Source organism: Lycium barbarum, chromosome 2 (genome assembly GCF_019175385.1).
Source record: "Lycium barbarum isolate Lr01 chromosome 2, ASM1917538v2, whole genome shotgun sequence".
Classification (NCBI taxonomy): Eukaryota; Viridiplantae; Streptophyta; class Magnoliopsida; order Solanales; family Solanaceae; genus Lycium; species Lycium barbarum.
Window position 1 is genome coordinate 136,020,168 of NC_083338.1, and position 20,789 is coordinate 136,040,956.

The 20,789-nt window shown below is 34.8% G+C and overlaps 2 protein-coding genes across 2 annotated transcripts; one reads left to right on the plus strand and one right to left on the minus strand.

Annotated features, from left to right (window-relative positions):
- Nucleotides 1-1,919: 1,919 nt before the first annotated feature.
- On the minus strand, nt 1,920-4,624 carry LOC132627456 (putative F-box protein At1g49610). Its single transcript, XM_060342804.1, has 3 exons — nt 3,531-4,624; nt 2,952-3,122; nt 1,920-2,588 (listed from the first exon to the last, which is right to left on the minus strand). The coding sequence occupies exons 1-3, from the start codon at nt 4,491-4,493 to the stop codon at nt 2,220-2,222; spliced, it is 1,503 nt and encodes a 500-aa protein (XP_060198787.1). The 5' UTR covers nt 4,494-4,624; the 3' UTR covers nt 1,920-2,219.
- A 10,536-nt stretch (nt 4,625-15,160) lies between these two features.
- On the plus strand, nt 15,161-19,995 carry LOC132627458 (probable beta-D-xylosidase 7). Its single transcript, XM_060342807.1, has 6 exons — nt 15,161-15,621; nt 16,529-16,831; nt 17,151-17,320; nt 17,426-17,523; nt 18,314-19,078; nt 19,168-19,995. Exons 1-6 carry the CDS (start codon nt 15,214-15,216, stop codon nt 19,752-19,754), a joined length of 2,331 nt encoding a protein of 776 aa, XP_060198790.1. The 5' UTR covers nt 15,161-15,213; the 3' UTR covers nt 19,755-19,995.
- Nucleotides 19,996-20,789: the final 794 nt, after the last annotated feature.

Genomic DNA, 20,789 nt, shown 5'->3' on the forward strand with positions numbered 1-20,789 from the left:
GTTGAACTTCATAGAATTTACTAAACGGATCATGGGGAAGAACATAGAAGTTCCCACATGTGGATGGAAGTTCTACATACCTTAACCTTCCGCTTTTGGGCGTATCACAATGTCCTTCACCCCTTTCAACTTCAATCTATAGCATACAAGTCATAGTGATTCTATATTAGCAACAATATCCATGTTTTGTCCATCTAAGCATTTTATCAAACACTTAGTGGGCATGAAGCTCTATAACCCCCATTAATGGTGTTTTCTTCACCAAATCCCCATTCTTTTACTTCTAACAATTTCTACAATCTCAATTAGATGCAATTAACATCATTCTTCATAATCCATATGAATACAACAATCCCAAGTCATCAATCCAACAATTCTAACATAGTTCATATAATCATCTTCAACAAACCCAATTATTATACTCCCAAGAATTCATCAATTCATAACTATAAATGATTGGGGAGTAGAAATATTACCTTTTGGGCCGTATTTCCAGCGAACAGGCTTCAGTAAAATGGGCATAAATCTTTGCACAGATGTCCGTTTGACCCCCGTAAGATACCGTTGGAAAGATATTTCAAAGGGCTACAACTTTCATCAAGGAAGTTTTCTCAAATTCCCAACGGATTTTCATGAAATTTGACTGGAAGTCAGACGTATCAAAAACTTAGCCGATTCTATAGGATTTCAAGTGCCTTACTATTAGCCATATTGAGACGATCATATCTCCTTGCTCCGATCTCTGATTGGCTTGATCCTTATATCGTTAGAAAGGTATTTCTACATACTACAACTTCATTGATAGTACCTTCCAAAATTCCAAACCGATCAAGGAGTTATCGCTGCCCGAAATAGGCCTATCAACCATTTTCGCAAAACGTTCAAACCTTCCATGTTTCCACTAGAACTCTAATGATATGAGCTTAAACTCAGTCCCAAAATGCGGGGTGTTACACCCCATGGTTGCCTTCAGTCTAAGAAGATAAGACAGAGAATAAACTGTCAGGAAAACAGAGGAAAATAAGAGAAAAAAATCATTTACAATTGACATCTCTTCTTCACTAGATAACTTGGAAATAATGCTGCAGGACATTCTAAACTCATCACGTTAGCGAGATTTTGTGCAGAGCTCCTTACGCCACAGTCTGATGAAGTTAACAACAAAACTCCAACTAATGTCCCGTTAGTAGAAACGTCGTCCGCTTATCTTCAATAAGTAATTGAATTAGAAGTGCACTGTTATGACTTATGTGCTTTTTTTTGAGAAGGTGCTATGACTTATGTGCTAATACAAATAATAACACATGCTAACCACATCAAAGGGCCACAATAGAAAAAAGGTCAAGTTTGCCATTCCCACAAATTAATAAGTTAATGCACATACCTCACCAAGCGTAATGTTTTCCATTTTAGCTTACAGTTATTACAAGCTCTTCGTTATCTGCATCTCCTGTGGTCTCCAAATTTTGTTTCTAACTCATGCCAAAATATAGGTTTTATTTTACAAAGCTAAGAATATTTTCAAGCAAAAGAATGATAATCAAAGTTTGTAAGTTGTCCTCCCCTTACTAGTGCATATTTGTATATCATCTTCTCATTCCCAATTAATCTTCTGAATGTTGTCCCTTTCTTTATAGCTGAATTTGAGTTCCTCACCACGTATCCCTTCCTTCCAAAATGCATATGTTCTCACGCGTGCTTCTTCATCCTAGAGGCTTTAAGTCTTCGGTTAATTTCCTTCTTATGACATCTCCTTCATGGTGAACTTGATTCAGACCTTTTGAATAGCTTGATGCATCTGGTAGGTTTGTATCAGAAAACATGTGGCTTGTAGGTTTGCCAATCTTGACAGTTCCAAGACAACAACAGTTTTGCCAAAAAATTAAAAGCACATATGCGATGTCATTTGGAATGCCATGAGTCCATAATTTTTTTGGTAAATAAACAATTTTATTACCAAGTGAACATTGAAGTACAAGAGTCAACACAGGCATGAACATATCCCCATCCTGTGCACACCATCAACCTCAAAAACACATAGAGCAGTACCACAACTTATCACCTAAACAACAATTTCTATGGCAGAACAGGGTAACAGTTGAGTAGTTCTAGCCCCTTGCTCAGTCGTGGCTTCAAAGTCCATAATTACATCTGCAGTAAATCAAAAGCTACAAAATAAAGTGACATTTCTAGTATGCCGAAACAAAATCACTTCCAGTCTAGTCATGCAAGGTAGACTCTTCGTAAGTAATCACAAACTTCTTAGATGATATTGGGCAGTCTAACAATTTCTTAGCCAATCGCGATAAATATTGGGACACACAGCTCTCTGAACATTCCCCGCAGATTCTCTTTTCTGATACGATGACAAACTTCTTCAAAGTCAGTGCATTCATTAGTAGAAACTCTGAAAGTTCAAAGAGCTTATCATTGCCCTCTCCAAACCGCTTCAGGCATTCCACTGTGCAGCCGGCAATCTTAACATTCTTGAGATTGGGAAACACAGTGTTTGAAATCCAACTCAGCAAATTGATATTATCCGCTTTGGCCAAATAACTTAGCTCAAGTTGGCAGCGGTAATCATTAAACTGTAAGAGTACATTGCAGTTAGAGTCTAATATAGAATAATCTTCAGAAGACACAAACCTTGAACAATTCTCAACAAACAATTAGAATATCTTATTCCTACCAGATATGCTCAAGCAGTAGATAAAAAATAAAAAGAGGTTTAGTTCGTCACCATTCCTTTCCGAGCCCTTTTACCAGATAGAAACCAACTAGCTTGACAAATTGATTTAAAGATTTCTAGTGACAAAAGATTCTTAATGATAATTAAAGATATATTTCCATCCTCCTTAAGAAAATCTTTGGACTGGTGAGGTTTCAGAGATATTAAAACTTATAAAATCAAAGATGTTAAAAGCAAAGCATAAATTGAGAGAAATGATGACCCTGGCTCCAAAGTGTCCCAAGTGTATGTTGAGTGTCTCCAAAAGAGGCGAGGTCTGCAAAAGGCTAGCTACTCCATACAAATTATACTTTGTCACGTACATCTCTAGTGTTAGACATTTGCATCTCAATTTTGGTAGCGACACTCCTTTGAGTTGCAACATGAACACGACCTAGTGAAATAATTCCAAAGAAATCAGTAACAGATAGAGAATAACAGGAAAGAAAAGGTAATCCACAACCGAAAAAAGAAGTGCTATGACAAATATAACGACTTCTTTTAGTGCTAATCTAACCACTTTTGATGAAGAGCAACGCAGAAAATGCTAGTTTCTAAAATAATGACTGCCAGTAAAAAGATATCCAACTTCAGAGAGTAGGGAAGATCACAGAAAGCAAAGACAGGATCATTCTATATGGATAAGAAATTCTATTATTCAACCAAAAAATATATTTTTCATTCATACAAGAATTCATAATTTTATTAGATTCTGAAGGCTCTTCTCTTTGGCAAGTTTATACTATGCAATTCTTCACTAAAAATGGAATAGAGAATAAGGTCGTTTGACATGAAAACAAACCTCTGCTAACCACCGTCCAATTGTTAGGTCAGTTGCATGACTCAGTTTCTGAAGATAGTCCTGAACAAGGTTGCTAAAATCTTGATGGTAATCACCACAACCGCCATCCTCGGCATTAGGGATACATGTAATGTTAAAAGTGAGTCTTGCATTAACCAAAGAGGAGACATTTACTAGCCTACACTTGAGATATTCAAGGCCTCCTAAAATCTCCAAATGCTGAAGATACGGGGCAATAATTTCCAAATGATCCTCAAGTGTTTCATAAAAACACCAGTAGCGCGCTAACGTTAGTCTCTTAAAATTTGAAGAAGTGATTTCTAGACGACGAAAACCATTGAAGAAAGACAACTCCATATTTTCCAAAGCAGGACAGCCTGACAGTATCTTCGCGAGATCATCATCATCTATAGATATATATTCCAACTTTAGGCTCTTTAGAGACTTCCACTGTATGACCGATTCTTTATCAAACACGCAAGAGCTCCAATCCAATGTAATCAATGAGGAACAAGTGCACATAGATATAGGCAATTCGAAAGCGACATCTTCATATGAAGACAATCTAACATCTTCCACTTTTCTTTCAACAGCAAAACTAATCCATTGGTTAATATTCGAATCAAAGTTCCACTCAGAATTGTAAGGTAAATCGAGTTGGAATTTCTTGATCTTGGAACAAGTGGAATGAATCAAGACGTGATCCACAAGAGATACGAAATTTTCTACTTTATTGTAGCAAGCGAAATGGAAATTATGAATAGAATTCCAAAGATAACGCCATCTCTTTGAGACAACACATGATGCGACCGCATCACATGTAGGCAAAAGAGAGAGAATTTGTACCAGTAGTGCGTCTGGCAATTGACTGATACGGTCGTCTAGGGTTTCTTCTTCAACTTCACTGGACATTGAATCTCTCAAATTACAATTGCCATTTTTTATGCAAGGGCGCAAATCCATTATTTCAACAGGGAAAGGGTTTTGGGATTTTTCTAAAATCTCTTGGATTATTTTGGTTTCAACTTTTCGTCTTCACAGGGAGTGGTATTTTCCCTTTTTTTTTTCCCCCCTAAGGGGATAGATAATTATCCTCCTAGCCGTAATCATTTGTAATTGTCATAGGTATATACTGTTTACTAAGTAAATTATACACAATATTATAGTGTAATTTTACTGGATAACATAAAAATAGAGTATTTTTTGTCATAAATTTTGTGTAATATAAAAACGGATTTCCACATTGTATAGTCACCCCACCAAAAATAGTAGCCAATAAATATATTATTTTTATATATTAATTTTAGTATACGAAAATATACATATTTTATATAATAATATATGTTTTATTAACATTACCATTCTCAAAAAAAATAATTAAAATATATATATATATATATATATATATATATGTTTTATATATTTAGAGAGCGAATGTAATTATTTTTGGCCACCTAAGCAAATACGTAATTTTCCTGTATAAAATTCTTTTTCTCAAAGGGAGCGGTGTTTGTCTATATGTGCCTTTCGGAATGGAGAAAGGCTAATACAAGTCCAAAATTGGGTGATTTAGAAGAATGATCTCGGAGGTGGGTCGTCTTGTATTTTTAATCTCGCTTATTCCATGGTAAAACTTCAAGCTTAACAAGTTTTGACTTTTGATTTTCAAGGTTTGCTCCTCGAGTAAGTAGGATTCAAAAGTTCATGATTGGCCATTTTCAAAGTCATTGGGGGGTAATTTCCACCCAAAATGTCATTTTTTTCTACATTTAGTAATGCAAAACATTTAAAGGGCATAATATATAAACAAGTCCTCAAATTTGGCCTCAGCTGACAAATATGCCCTCCAATTTTTGGTGTGTACAAGTAGGCACCTCAATATGTATAAAACTGAACACGTAAACACAAATGCTGACGTGGCAATGATGCGGCACATAAATTTTGGAGGTGTCTAGATGATCATTTTGTAAGTTGTAGTGTTCAACTAATAAAGTGGAGACAAGTTGTGGTGCCTACTTGTGCATACCAAAAGTTAGAAGGCATACTTGCCAGTTGAGGTCAAATTTGGGGGGCAAATTTATGTATTATGACTATTTAAAGAGTTTCTTTGATACGAGAACGATATAATACTGTACATAAAATAATCTTGCAACCTCGTGCAGTATAAATATTGGGGAATGTATTATTCACAAAAGCTAGTTTAAAAAGTCCTGATTCCAGAGGACGAGAGAATCACTATTTATATCTTGCCTAGAATTTAGGCAAGCTACGGTTGAAGTTAATTAGGTTAATTTTATTAACAGTAATCGTGCGCTTACTGAATCTCTGTACTCAAATTATCAAGTTATTATCTAGTACAAGAAGAGAATGAGCACAAATGTGACTAGAAGTTAACCAGTAGTTCCTAGTAAGCCAAAAATGTATACTAACTTTGATAGCGTTAGTGAATGAGTCCATAAATGTATACTAACTTTGATAGTGTCAGTGAATGAGTTCATAAATGTTTGAGACATGAGGATCTTAGAGGGTTTGCTACAACCTCCAAAAACATTCAACTACGTTCTTTCCTTGGTTCCAAATGAAGACAAAAAAAATTGTTTCCCTCGTTCTTTTTAAGAGTAAATATCTTAAAAGGTCACTCCACTATGTGAAATTATGTAGCAAAGTCATTAAACTTTATTTTGTATTCATAAAATCACTCAATTTTGGGCCTTGTCTTATAAAATCACTTGCAATTTGCAGGATTGCCCTTCGCTGGGGGTGGTCTTTAATTTTTACCCCTCAAAATGGTGGTCTTTAAATTTTGCCCTTCAGGCAGAATTTATATGTCAGGGGCAGAATTTCTGCCCATGCAAATTGTGCCTTAAGACAGAATTTCGCAGGGTAGATTTGCAAAATTCTGCCTGAGGCATAATTTAATTCTGCCTTGAGGCAGAATTTTGTCTTGCGATTTTTTCTTTTAAACTTAGCTAGGGTTCGAACCCACAACCTCGAAGTGTTAGACGAGGGGTAAAACTTAAAGGTCACCAATTTGAAGGGCAAAAATTAAAGACCACTCCAAATGAAGGGCAATCCGCACAAAAAAAGTAAAAGAACTCGGGGCCTTTCTTTTATAAAATCACTCAACTTTATGTGTCAACAATTATTTTTTATGCCATGTAGACATGGATCCCTTCAATAAAATAAATTAAAAAAGACCCTATCTTAATATCCTTAAATCATTTCTTAATTTGTTGAAATTCTTTTATTTCATACTATATCTCAAGGGTTTTTTTTTTTTTTTTGGTGATTAGGATGTCGGTTGAGGGATAAGTGTGGGATTTAGGGAACATCTAGTTTTAGTAAACCATACAGTATTTCCTTATAAAAATACAAATCATAGAGTATTTGAATAAGACGTGCCCAAATAGAGAGGATGTATTTAAATGATTCATGGAGTCAATCTCGATTAGTTTGGGATGATGAAGCTGTTGTCATTGTGAGGAAGTAGGAGAAGTCCATAATGTTACTTCTATTAAGCAATTTATACTTTGATAAGGAATTGGTTAATATGAGGCTTGGGATCATTAGCTACTGTATAATTGGAGGAACTCCAATTCTCTTGTTGGTCTCAACCTAATAGAGCTTTTACTTAATCTTATTAAAAGTATGTTACCGTGGCTATATAACAGAGAACTAGCAGACTGAGAAATGTCTATAGTCTATTTGGTTTAACGTAAGTTTGATCCAAATTCTGATAACATTCCTGTAGCATCTCGCGAAAAAAAAAAAAAAGGATTCCTTGAACCTAATTTTAAAGAAACAAGGAGAAGAACTGTAGAGAGAATAGGGGAAAAGGGGCTTTAGATGAAACCTTTGTGGGTTCGTGGTGGGGTATTAAGATAGCGGTCTTTTTTTATTTTATTTTTATTTGTGGGGCTATGTCTACATGACATAAAAAAATTATTTTGTCATGTCATATTTTTTTATGACACATATAGATAAGTGATTTTATAAGAGAAAAGTTCAAAATTAAGTGATTTTATTAATACAAAATAAAGTTAAATGATTATGCTATATAATTTTTCATGAGTAACCTTTTGAGATATTCACTTTCTATCTATCTCTCTGAATAAGTCTAGCTTCTTTTTTTCTCACATTTAGTATCTGTACACTACAGTAAGGGATTATTCATTTGTATGTGGGTAAATGTCACTATCCAATATATAATTATAGTAATCCACTACTACTAGTTTCACTCGGCACAAAGTCAAATTACATGGAGGGAGTAAAAAGTTAGAATAGCAACAAATGACTTGTGTCCACCACTGCGTTTGGGAAAAAGATGATGAGTGAAATCTGGTCTACCTAATTTACACAGTTTACCCAATTCAAGTTTGTTGTTGGCAAGGCATCACGTTATTTTCTACACTAGAACTAGACTAGATAGGAGGTGTCAAAGTCAAGGAGACGTGAGGGAAGAAATTCCCCACCCCTGTCCTCCCACAATAGTTTGTCATAAGAGACGGCTGGCTACAATATATCTTTATTATATCATTAATTAAGGAAAATATGAGACAATCCTATTAAAAAGAGCATTAAAAGTACATTGATTTTTGTTTGAATTTGACGTCATAGCATATGCTCCCTCTGTCCAACTAATATGATACATTTTTCTTTTTATTTTAGTCTGTACTCAAAAGAATTATATTTTTTTTTATTTGGCGATAATTTAATATTAAATTTTATCTTTTACGCTTAACGTGATAATCTATCACCACACAAATATCTCTGATTTATTTTAAATCATAAAATTTAAAAATCTTCTTTTATTTCTTAAATTTCGTGTCTAATTAAATTATATAAAGTATATATACTCGAGAACTGAGCAATTGTGTTTGGTCCAAGAAAATAAAATGGTTGGGGTGAAGTTGTGGGGTGAAGTTGTGATTAGACCAAAAGGAAGTGGACATATTTGTTCTCTTGCCATCACGAGAGCAAAAAGTCGCACCTATAGTGATGTGCCTATTTCACCGTTCCTATGAGCCACTAAAAACATAGGAAGATAAGCCAAAAAGTTAAATAGGGAAAAGTTGAATTAAGTAGAATGCAGATAGTTAAGCAATGTACTTTCTTTCCTGGAGAAGATAACGAAAGCATATGATGTAGAACCAGAAAAAACTTTAGCTAAAAAGAGCAGCTTCCACTATACATATGATTATATTGCTTAAGAAGGGAAGATTTGGCTACATTATGAGAAAAGGAAATTTCCAAAGGTGGACACCGTGATGGCCAGACGTCAAAATAGAGGTCGTATAAATTTTGTTTAAAAATTCCCGATTATCAAGAGTGATTTTGACAAATTTTAAAAAGCTGAAAGACTTGATTCATTCATCTCTTTTAACTAAAATTTTAAAATATTTGAAAACTACATTCAAAGCCGTTTGAGCTAATATATAATTCTCTTCATATGAGGACCCGGGAAAATTTACTTTCTCTGTCTATTTGACTTTATAATTGCCCTCCTAGTTTTAATTTATGTGGCGGGTTTTTACTGAAAAAAGAAAAAATTTAAAAATATACAAGTTGGTCACTTACATTATAAAAAAAAGTTCAAAACTTACATTACAAAAAACAACCCAAAATATACAAACATATACAAGAATATGCAAACATCTACCGACATATATACATATATGCCGACACTTATATCAACATATACAAACATACAAGAAGGCAAAGAGAGAGTGAGTGAGAGAGAAAAGTTTAGGTCATTTTTTGTAAGAATTAAAAAAATGGGTCAATTTTGATAGCATTTGTCACGACCCAACTCCGTGGGCCGCGACCAGTGCCCTAGCTGGGCACCTATACGTACCCGATACCCAATTTAGCATATTATCAAAATAATGTAATATAATAGCAACATTAGTGGATGCTACAGAATTTAGCAGAAAAGCAGACTTGGCACACAGAAGCCGATAAGGCTGTCATAAAACCAAAACATCCCAAACATATGTACAGAACCCACACAGATGTATCCACAGACCTCTACAAAACATATCATAATCATAAGACGGGACAGGGCCCCGTCATACCCAGAACAATATACATATCCAGATAACAGTGACAGACTGTACCAAAAGATGGGCTCTGAAGAAGAGAGCGCCCCAAAATAGCAGAAACGGGATCCTAAACGTGTGGATCAGCAAACCTGTCGTCTGTACCTGCGCGGCATGAAAACGCAGCCCCCGAAGAAAGGGGGTCAGTACGAAATATGTACTGAATATGTAAAGCGGAATCACAGAAGTCAAATCATAATGGTTACAAAAAATGAGTACAGAATCCAGAGTGTCAAATGCATATTTCCAAAACAGACAGAATGCGTACAGAAACATATGTCATATCATATCATATCCGGTCCCTGCCACGAGACTCGGCAGACAGAATGTGGCCACCCTCCCGACGCTGGTGCCACTATACAGAGGAATCAGAAAAAGGGGCGTGGCCCCGTATCATATAATGTCATATCAAAATGGCCATAACAGATCAGAACAGAATAGGCGGACATGGTACATCATACTCCACAGACCCATGTACGCGTATACCTGCCCCCTCACATCGGGACGCGGCGAACAATGCAGAGAATTACGCTTGACAACATATCCTGGCCCGGGCTCAGTGTGGGAAACATTGGGACATCCACGAATGGAGTAGTGAGAGACTAATGCAATTTAAAAATATAATAAATGTTTTCAAAGACTCGATGAAGCGTATCAAAGACAAACAAATCCAATGGGGTCGGACGGAATCATAATAAATGTATTTCGGATATCATAATAAATTACAGAAGTATAACTTTCCCGAAGTCATTCCGAGTGTCAAAATAATTTATAATATTTAACAGAATATTTAAAATAATATTCGTTAAGCGATTAGTAGGGTAATTAAAACATTTCTTTCAAAAATCGCTTAAAAAGGAAGCTTTAACACATTAGGGGCAAAAACGTAAATAGTGGGCCCGCCTCAGAACAAATAAGGTGGCGGGCTCAAATTGTGCCCTCTAAACATATAATATCATCTACGAAGGTTATACAGACATTCTATGACTTTCTGAGTAACTTAGAGCACAATTGCATAATTTCAGAAAAAGCGTATCAAAATGGTTCAATTCTACTGAAGGAAAAACTGAAATTTTGTCTTGCGGATTCCGAGGGCCAAGAGGTCCTTCGAGGCCCGGATCCGACCCTAATACACTAAGGGCATGCCAAGGGAAGAATTGGGTTTGCTTTACATACCTTTCACGCTCCTTAAGCCTTTCCAAACTCACTTCCCGTTTCGTCGAAAAACTGCAATTGGTCAAGTTTACCAATTGTAAGCTATGAATACCAAAGTTTCAACTTAATGCATATTTGGCTACCGAAATTTCGGCAGCACTTCCCCTATACATATAGCACCCCGAGAATTCAACTCGGCTAGAAATCATCAACAACAACCCAAACGACAACATCAATATCAACAATGAACATTAAAAACATAAATATCCTTCAACTAGTCATTTTTCTCACAAGTTGACATAATCTTCAATTCAACCCAACTTTCAACTAAGATCAATAATTTCACATTCAACAACAATCATGATCATCACCATATAGTTCTAGAAACATTTCATATCGTTTTCCTCAAGATATACACTCGATATACATAATATACAACTTTCCGCCAAAGTCATAACTTATGCAAAACATCAAATCTTTGGCATACAACTTCATAACAAGTTTCCAACTTCCAGATTCATCAATGATCATCACTATTAGCAACCAAACAACTTCATTTCCTTAATGTCGGAAAATCATACTAAAACGACATAAGTTTCTACATTCCAATTCAATACAAACTTATATCATTCTAACTTCATTTACATTACAAACATCACAACAACACTTTAACACACTAAACAACTCAATTCCTTTCTATCCCAAACCATATACACCCTACGACCATATGCCTATTTTTTCCAATATCAACTAAATTCATCCAACTTTCAATTCCCATATGCATTTCATCACAATCACAACTAGAATATAACATAAATTCAACACATTGTGGCTATACAATTGTGCATACCCACGGCTACACACCTACAACACACACCCACTTTGCAAACTTCCATTTTTCCATACAATCAACACATTTCTATATACTACAACACAATCAAAACTTCATAACACAATAAAAAGGTAGAAATTCTTACCTTTTCTTCAAGTCTTCTTCACTTGGAGATGTGATCACTTTGGTGATTCTAATGCTCCCCACTCCAATCCAACTATACCAAGTTACAAAGGAACCTTAACTTAGTAGGAAAACCACAAAAGAAAAATTTTAGGAGCAAGATTTTTGGTGGTGAATTTTTGCACCTCAAACCCGAAATGGTCTTCTTTTTTTGCTCTTGTTTTGCTCTTCTTTCTCTTCTAAGTCTCTTGAACCTTCTAAGGGATATTGATCCCTTTATAATTAATTAGCACATGGAAATACTCATTAAAGCCATGGGTTGGGCCTCACTTGGCCGGCCACCCCTTAAACATTGGGCCTAAATTTTTTTTTTTTTGGGCCAACTCGGTTGGTCCCGAGTTGGGCCTAGCCCACTGACCTTTCGGCCTTAAAACGTTCATAACTCCTTGTACCGACGTCACCTGGGAACCCACGACCTATGGATGGAAAGCTAATTCAATTATCTACAACTTCTATTTCAAGGTATTTTCGAAATTCCAAACTTATAATACAGTTTTTGCCCCCCAAAGTCAGGTCACCCGAAAACGTTTTCTTAAAAATATTCGTTTGGAGGGTTTCCACTTTGATTTGGTCCAAGGGTACTTCATGAGTTGTGTTTAACTTTACATATGTGATTCATATGACTTTTCAGATGTTCCAAAAAAAATCTCGGTGTGTGGGCCCCACCCCAGCAGATACTCCGAGGTTCAAAAATATGGGATATAACAGCATTGTTGCCCCAATTAACACACAGTGTAATTTTCTCTTTTACTAAATATGACATTTTAGAACGGAAGACGTTTTGAAAGTAATGGTATAAAATGAAAAAAATAAAAATTATTTTAAAATATTGAAAATATTATTCTTTTTAAACGAACAAATAAAAAATTAATATCTTATAAAATGGAACAAAGAGTGTACTATTAGTTAAATATTTTCATCCAAAATCTTTAATACCTAACTCAACTACATTTTTGATTTTCAAATTAGTTGGCATGTGAGTTTTTGAAGATTTATCATGGGGTGTTTATACCAAATCATGTGAATTTATTATAGTTAAATGATTTAATGAGATGAGAATGCATGTTAATTAATTATGATTAAATTATAAAAATCTATATGCAAATACATATCATGCGTCTATTGGTTTGGTGTAATCATCGGGTACAAATAAATTTTTACAAACTTTTAGGATTATATTTCTTCAGGTCCATTTTACTTGTCATGTTTTTCTTTAGGAGAAAATTACACTGTATGTTAATTGGGGCAATAATGCTACCAAAATTCACCCATTTTTTAAATTCTTACAAAAAATGACCTAAACTTTTTTCTCTCTCTCTCTCTCTCTCTCTCTCTCTCTCTCTCTCTCTGCCTTTGTATATGTTTGTGTACAGGGGCGGATCTATGTAGTGGCGTGGGAGTGCCACGCCACCCGGTCGCCTCGATGGGAACTATGTATGTGTATGTATATATCTATAAGAAAAGGTATAAATAATAAGTATGCCACCCATAGTAAAAATGTAGCTCGTGGTGCCAGCGGTTGGGCACCACCTTTTCCGCCCCAAGGGATGTCAGTTCGAATCCTGCTGGTGTCTTTCCTTTTCTTCATTTTTTTTCTTTTCTTTTTCTGACATGTAATGTGATATCCTTAACATATGAACAAGACTTTTTATTTATCTTCTCTCAAATTGTACCATCTTTCTTCCTTTTTATTTTAACCATAATAAATCATCTAAAATCTTCTCCTCTCTCTTCGTCAAAATTTTTGTTAAATTTTTCCCTGCAGCCCAACTTCTCTTCCGTTGCTGTTCTTATCTTTAATTTTCATATTAATTGATTTTATTTAAATGGTTTAACACAATGCAAAAGAAAAGGCTATGTTGAGTCTTGGTTCACGGTGATTTAAAAGAGAAATTTTCTTTATGTTGCGCTCCCTTCATCTCAATTTATGTGGCACTTTTCAGATTTCGAGATTCAACCAGTCTTACTTTGACTGCAATTTTTTCATATATCTTTTAAATATTTTGAATTATCAATTATATTGACTATAGTACTGTTTCCGAGTTCATGGTCAAAACTAACGATTTGATTCTCGAAATCTAAATTGAGCCACATAAATTTGGACAACTTGTAAGCTTGAGTTGTACCCATCTGAGCATGATTTTTTCTATATAATGTTTGGAATAATATTTGTCTATGTAACTCAAATAAATAATCCGAACATCAATTCAAAGTTGATCAAGTCATCAAATCGATCAAATGCTTACTTTATTTGGACCATGTAAATTACAATACGTCTACATTTATATCAGAGTGGCACCCGAAACCTCCAAATTCTGGATCCGCCTCTGTTTGTGTATGTTAGTATATGTCTGTATATTTTGGGCTATTTTTTGTAACATAAGTTTTAGGCTATTTTTTTGCAATGTAAGTAATCAACTTGTATATTTATGAAATTTTCCCTTTCTTTTGCACCACTCTAAAACAATGTTAACTAAAAGGATAATTTTATTAAATTATTCTTATGTATTCTTTGATCTCAATTTAATCTGTATTCTTTTTCACCATATTAATCTCTATTCATATTTATTAAGTAAAAATAAAGGTGAAAACTAATAAGTAATTAATTATATTTTAATTTTCAAAATATATTAACTATTTTGACCATTTAATAAACTAAAATGGGGAGCAGGGAAACTCTCATGATTCCACTACCAAATACAGATAATGCCAACATGTTCCCAAAAAAAGTGTGTATTCTATTTATAGAACCGCATTACTTTGAGAACTAGGAGAAGAATTAAGAGGCATCACGGATCAAATTCATCATTGGCTAAATTAAGTAAATGGTACTCCCCTCCGGTTGAAAATAAGTGTCCAACTTAGTCATTCTAATTTGATTCAAAATAAATGTTCACTTACATAATTAAGAAGAAATTAATTTTTTTTATCTTCAGATTTGCCCCTATTTACTCAAGATAATATATAAACACAAGTTTTATTAATTTGTTAGTTTAGTCAAAATATTTTTTTTCTAAAAATTAGTGTTTTCTTAAGGGATGTAACTTCATATATTATGATTTAAAACCCTTTTCGGACCCTGCTAATGTGGATGTTTGTGCACCGGTATCTTTATTTATTGTTATCAGCGGCGAATCTAGTAAGAGCCAAGGAGGTTCATCCGACCCCCTTTGTCGTAAAATTACACTGTATATACAAAATGAAAAGTATTTTTATATATATATAATAGATGTTAAACCCCTTTAACTTCTTCGTTTATCTACTTTTTTATATTTTTAAATCTCTTTATTTAAAATTCTGACTCCGCCACTTGTTATTATCTATTTTAAATCCTAATTTCTTCACAAGTATTATATAACTGAATGTTGTACAGAAGAAACACGGACCATCAGAACCTCCAACTTTTACATACAAAATGAGACACCCAATAACCAAGAAAGTCATTACTTTCATCTTGTTCATTTCAGTGCTCTTCCTCCATACTACTGTGTCAACTCAACCGCCATTTTCCTGTGACACATCCAACTCAGTTACCAGTTCATTTCCCTTCTGTAACACCTCCTTACCCATTTCCCAAAGAGTAAACGACCTCGTATCTTGCCTTACTGTTGATGAGAAAATCCAACAGCTGGTTAATGCAGCGCCTGAAATACCTAGACTTGGTATCTCTGCATATGAGTGGTGGTCAGAGGGGTTGCACGGTGTTTCTAGACATGGAAAGGGGACACTTTTTAATGGCACCATTAAGGCTGCCACCATGTTTCCTCAGATTATTCTTACTGCTTCTACCTTTGATGAAAATCTTTGGTATCGTGTCGCTCAGGTACTTAATTATGTGGCATTAATTTGTAGACTCTCATTATGTTTCTCGAAAGCTCCAAAGAAAGTTTTAAAAAAAAAATGCGCTGTCAGTGTTTTAACGGGTTATATACTTTTTATTTATATTTGCCTAATATTGGGATAAGATGAGTTTAAATAGAGTAATGAGTCCAAGATTTCATATAGTTGAGTCTAACTTGTTTGGAATTATACTATTTTTTTTGTTGTGTAGTATTAGTGTTTTAACTGGTCGTAATAGTTACTCTTTCCGTCCCTTTTTAGTGGTCATATTTTCCTTTGAATACCTGAAATCATAGATAAGAAGTGTTTTTTGACTAGTATACCCTTATCTATCTTTAACAAATCTCTCTTTGATAAATGTGGACTTTATTTATGTGTCTTGTGCTTACCTTCAAGAACAACTAATATTAAAGGCGAAATAGAAAAGGATTAATTAATAATCTTGATTTTCTAACGAGACAACTATTTGGACCAATTTTTTTTAGTAACTATGACAACTAAAAAGGGAAGGAAAGGGTACCAGCTTCTCTGTAGCATGGGAATTCATCATAAATTGCTTAGTTTTGTGTTGGTTGTCAATTTATGATAACCCTCATCGTTTACTCCAGCCCGGAACCAACAATGTGAGTAAGCTCACAGTAGAGTTAGTTACCATTTTTAAGAAGCTTAATTTTTATCCACTGATCATGTTTACACTATCAGGTCACTGAACAGTCAACTATAGATAACTTAATGATGTGACAATTGTATGACATGCATTAAAATTATATCTACTTGAAGGTTATGGTTTTGTGAAGTTGGAAAAAAATTATTAGACAGAGAAGACGTTTGGTTGATAAAAAAAAGAAAGCAAAAAATTACTAGTTTGTTAAACTTGTTGCTTTTTGTAGGCAATTGGAAAAGAGGCAAGAGCAGTGTACAATGCAGGTCAGTTAAAGGGAATGACATTTTGGGCACCAAATATAAACATATTCAGAGACCCGAGGTGGGGGAGAGGCCAAGAGACACCAGGGGAAGACCCTATGATGGTGGGAAAATATGGAGTGGCTTATGTAAGAGGACTTCAGGGTGATAGTTTTGAAGGTGGGAAGCTTCAGGATAAACATCTGCAAGCCTCAGCTTGTTGTAAACACTTCGTTGCTCAAGATATGGATAATTGGAATAATTTCAGTCGTTACACCTTCAATGCTCACGTAAGTTGTAACTAACTCTGTTGCTGCAGCACATTGATTTTAGCATTACCTTGGTAATGACTTTCAAATATTCAAGTTTGTTTATGGAGGAAATTTCCATTTTTGGAATGACATAATGCTTCAGTCGCACGTGAGAGGATGTATTGCAGATCTAGAATAACTAAAAGTATCTTTCTTGAATAATATAAACTTTTTGATTAGATAGTTCACGCTCTAAAATTAAGTTGTTAAGTGAGGCGGTATTCACACACTTCAAGAGTAACAATTACAAGATTGTCAACACTATTTCTCTGTTCTAATCACATGAAGAACAATTCAGGTCTTGAAGCAGGATTTGGCAGATTCGTATGAACCACCCTTCAAGAGTTGTGTGGAACAAGGGAAAGCCAGCAGTATAATGTGTGCTTACAATCTTGTTAATGGGATACCAAATTGTGCCAACTTTGATCTTTTGACCACGACTGCCCGTGGAAAATGGGGTTTGAAAGGGTAATTTTCCCAAAAGAGAAGAGAATGTTGAATCATGTTTCATTTCATTTCTAATTGAATTCTAAGTGCATGTTCGTATCTCTAACTGTTGTATATTATTTAAAGGTACATCGTATCAGATTGCGATGCAGTTGCTATTATGTATACTCATCAAGGTTATGCTAAAGAACCAGAAGATGCAGTAGCTGCTAGCCTCAGAGCTGGTAAGTGGTAACTGATCTATTATCTGTTCTATTACTTTGCTGTTCAGAGAACATTAAAAAACAAAAAAAAAAAATTGAAGTAGAAAAAACAATATGTTGCTTGTTTGTGAAATCGAAGATCGGAAGCCTAGCCTCGCATCAACTATGTCTTTGTATGCTTTATTCCAAAGTGTGAAGTGTGACATAATGCATGTCGTGATGGAAAAAAAAGTTGATTACTATACAACAACCCATTCTCTAGTGCGCGTGTTTTGAAAAATACAGGACCATTGGCATGCCCATAACTTGGTCCACCTAATTCTGTCCTCAAACAGAATGATCTGTTCACTACTAAAATTGCCATGCTTTCTGGCTTTCTATTTTTAAATTAGGTGTATGTCCTTTAGTGCTTTTTTCCAAAGTTCTTCTCTCTTTAAGCTTTTTGGTACTATTGGTCTACTTTGAGGTTGTTCTGGCATACCATTTACATGTTAAAGCATCTTTAGATTGTGATTTACGATTTAAAAAAAAAAAATCAATACTTCAGTCTAACCTGAATGTAGTGAAGATGAGAACTAACATGCATGACTTTCTTGTTATCAGTGAATTATGTTCTAGTCGGACACTCAATTGAATGTAGTCAAATTCTACTTGTAAGGCAAAACAATAATAAAAGAAAACATAGATTAGATTATGCATAATGCAGCAAGATGTTGAGATAAAGTATGAAAACTAGATATTTCTTTCAAATTTACACAAACTTCATTGATGAAGACTAAATGCGACTTTCTTCTTGGCAATGAAATTTCAGGCATGGATGTGAATTGTGGTTCCCACTTGAAGAAATACACAAAATCAGCTCTAGAGAAGCAAAAGGTACAAGAATCTGACTTAGACAGAGCTCTTCACAATCTCTTCTCCATTAGAATGAGGCTAGGGCTGTTCAATGGTGACCCAAGAAAATTGAAATATGGAGACATTTCTACAGCAGAGGTTTGTAGTCAAGAGCACCGCGCACTAGCCCTTGAAGCCGCAAGAAATGGCATTGTCCTTCTAAAAAATTCTGATAGGCTCCTTCCACTTTCAAAGATCAAAACAAAATCCCTTGCTGTAATAGGTCCCAAAGCAAATGATTCCCAAGTACTTCTAGGTAACTATGAAGGCTATCCTTGCAAGAACGTTACGTTACTCCAGGGACTTCAGGGATATATCGAAAACACAATGTACCATCAAGGCTGCGATTTCATCAACTGTACTTCTGCTGCTATAGATGAAGCTGTTAATGTCGTGAAAAAAGCAGACTATGTTGTTCTAGTAATGGGATTAGACCAGACTATTGAAAAAGAGAAGCTTGATCGGACAGAATTGGGGCTACCTGGTATGCAAGAGCAACTCATTACAGCAATCGCGCAAGCTTCCTCGAAACCTGTTATACTGGTTTTGATGTGTGGAGGTCCAGTAGATGTATCTTTTGCCAAGGACAACAAAAATATAGGAGGCATTTTGTGGGTTGGTTATCCTGGTGAGGGTGGAGCTACTGCATTAGCAGAGATTATTTTTGGTGAACACAATCCAGGTGAACTTCATCTTCTTGAATGATGTTTTATTGCTATCTATTGCTGGAATGAATACTTGCTAAACATGCAAGACTAAATTACCTTGCAGGGGGGAAATTACCGGTCACTTGGTATCCTAAGGAATTCAACAATATACTGATGACAGACATGAGGATGCGACCTGTATCATCTGATGGATATCCAGGGCGCACATACAGATTCTACAACGGGCCAAAAGTTTTTGAATTTGGCTATGGTCTCAGCTACACCAGTTACTCGTACGTGTTTGCGTCTGTCAACCAAGACAAGCTGTATTTCAGGAACCTGAAGATCAACAAGGCAACTGAAAACGGTTCTGTTCTGAACGTTGCTGTTTCAGACGTTGGATCAGAAGTATGCAACAATGCGATGATGACAGTTAAAGTTGCAGTTAAAAACCAGGGAGAAATGGCTGGTAAGCACCCAGTGTTGTTGTTTTTAAGGCACTTCAGCACAATGGATGAGGTTCCAAGAAAGACATTGATAGGATTCAAGAGTGTAAATTTGGAAGCAGGGGAAAATACCCATATTGCATTTGATGTGAAGCCTTGTGAGCATTTTACTAGGGCTAATACATATGGTTCATTAGTTATTGATGAAGGACAATATTTCCTTCTTGTGGGAGATGAGGAGTATCCAGTTACTGTGTTTGTATGATCTCCCAGATCTAAGTTGTCAGTTAGAATTAAGTTAATAGCTAGTAAAAGTAAATTATCATGTAAGGTGATTTATATGCAAAATCTGCCAATATGTGCCAAAAGAAAAGTTATTTTAGGAGTACTAATTAAGATCCAAGTCAAAATTTCTGTCTAGTGGTAAAAATTGTACGAACTAGTTGTTCTTAAAATTGCATTTACCCTTTCATGTTAGCTTTATCAATTTCTCAAAATCAGGATAGAGAGAAGTATATACTTTCACTTCCCTTCTAATCATAACAAATAAATAAGTGAAAATTAAGCATCAATGCTTCACTTTTTGTGAAAGACAACCTACCATTTTCTCTCTCCATTATCCTCTGGGTTTAATTTCACCTAGGGTCATTAATACTCTTTATAACACTAGTGAACAAACTATTTTTTTTTTTGTAATAGTGAAACTACTAAACTATTATTTATAACATTGATGTCACAGACCTAATTTTATAACAATAAAATCATTAAACTATGTGTTAGTTGTCCAGAAAATACAAATCACTAGAAATTAAATTTTTGTTGCAGGAAAATGACATCTCATCACCACATCATCATTTTCCCACTGCGTACATGCCTGTGGGAATATTCTTTTCAAAAAAAAAAAATCACATTGTCATAACCTATATTTTAAACATAAATAATAAACAAAATACTAAAATTAAAAGAAACAGTTAACAGGATACTCCTCAAAACAGACATAGTATACTTCTACTTTGTATTTATTAGCTATTTATTCTTATTTGGATCAACTGTTTTTTAAGTATGTTACTATGGTAAAATGAATTAATGATGATTGGTTTAATGCTATCAATGAACATTACGCCTTAAGTTTTCATCCTTCATCTTAAATTCTACTTTTGAAAGTGATCCCACCTAATGTAATCGACGTTGCATTGTAACTTCATTTAATCTTTTCCTCCCCTTTCTCAAAATGACCATAGTGTAAGTTGCAATTTCGTCCTATAATGAACAGGTTAAAGCATCATCAGTCCCTATCCTT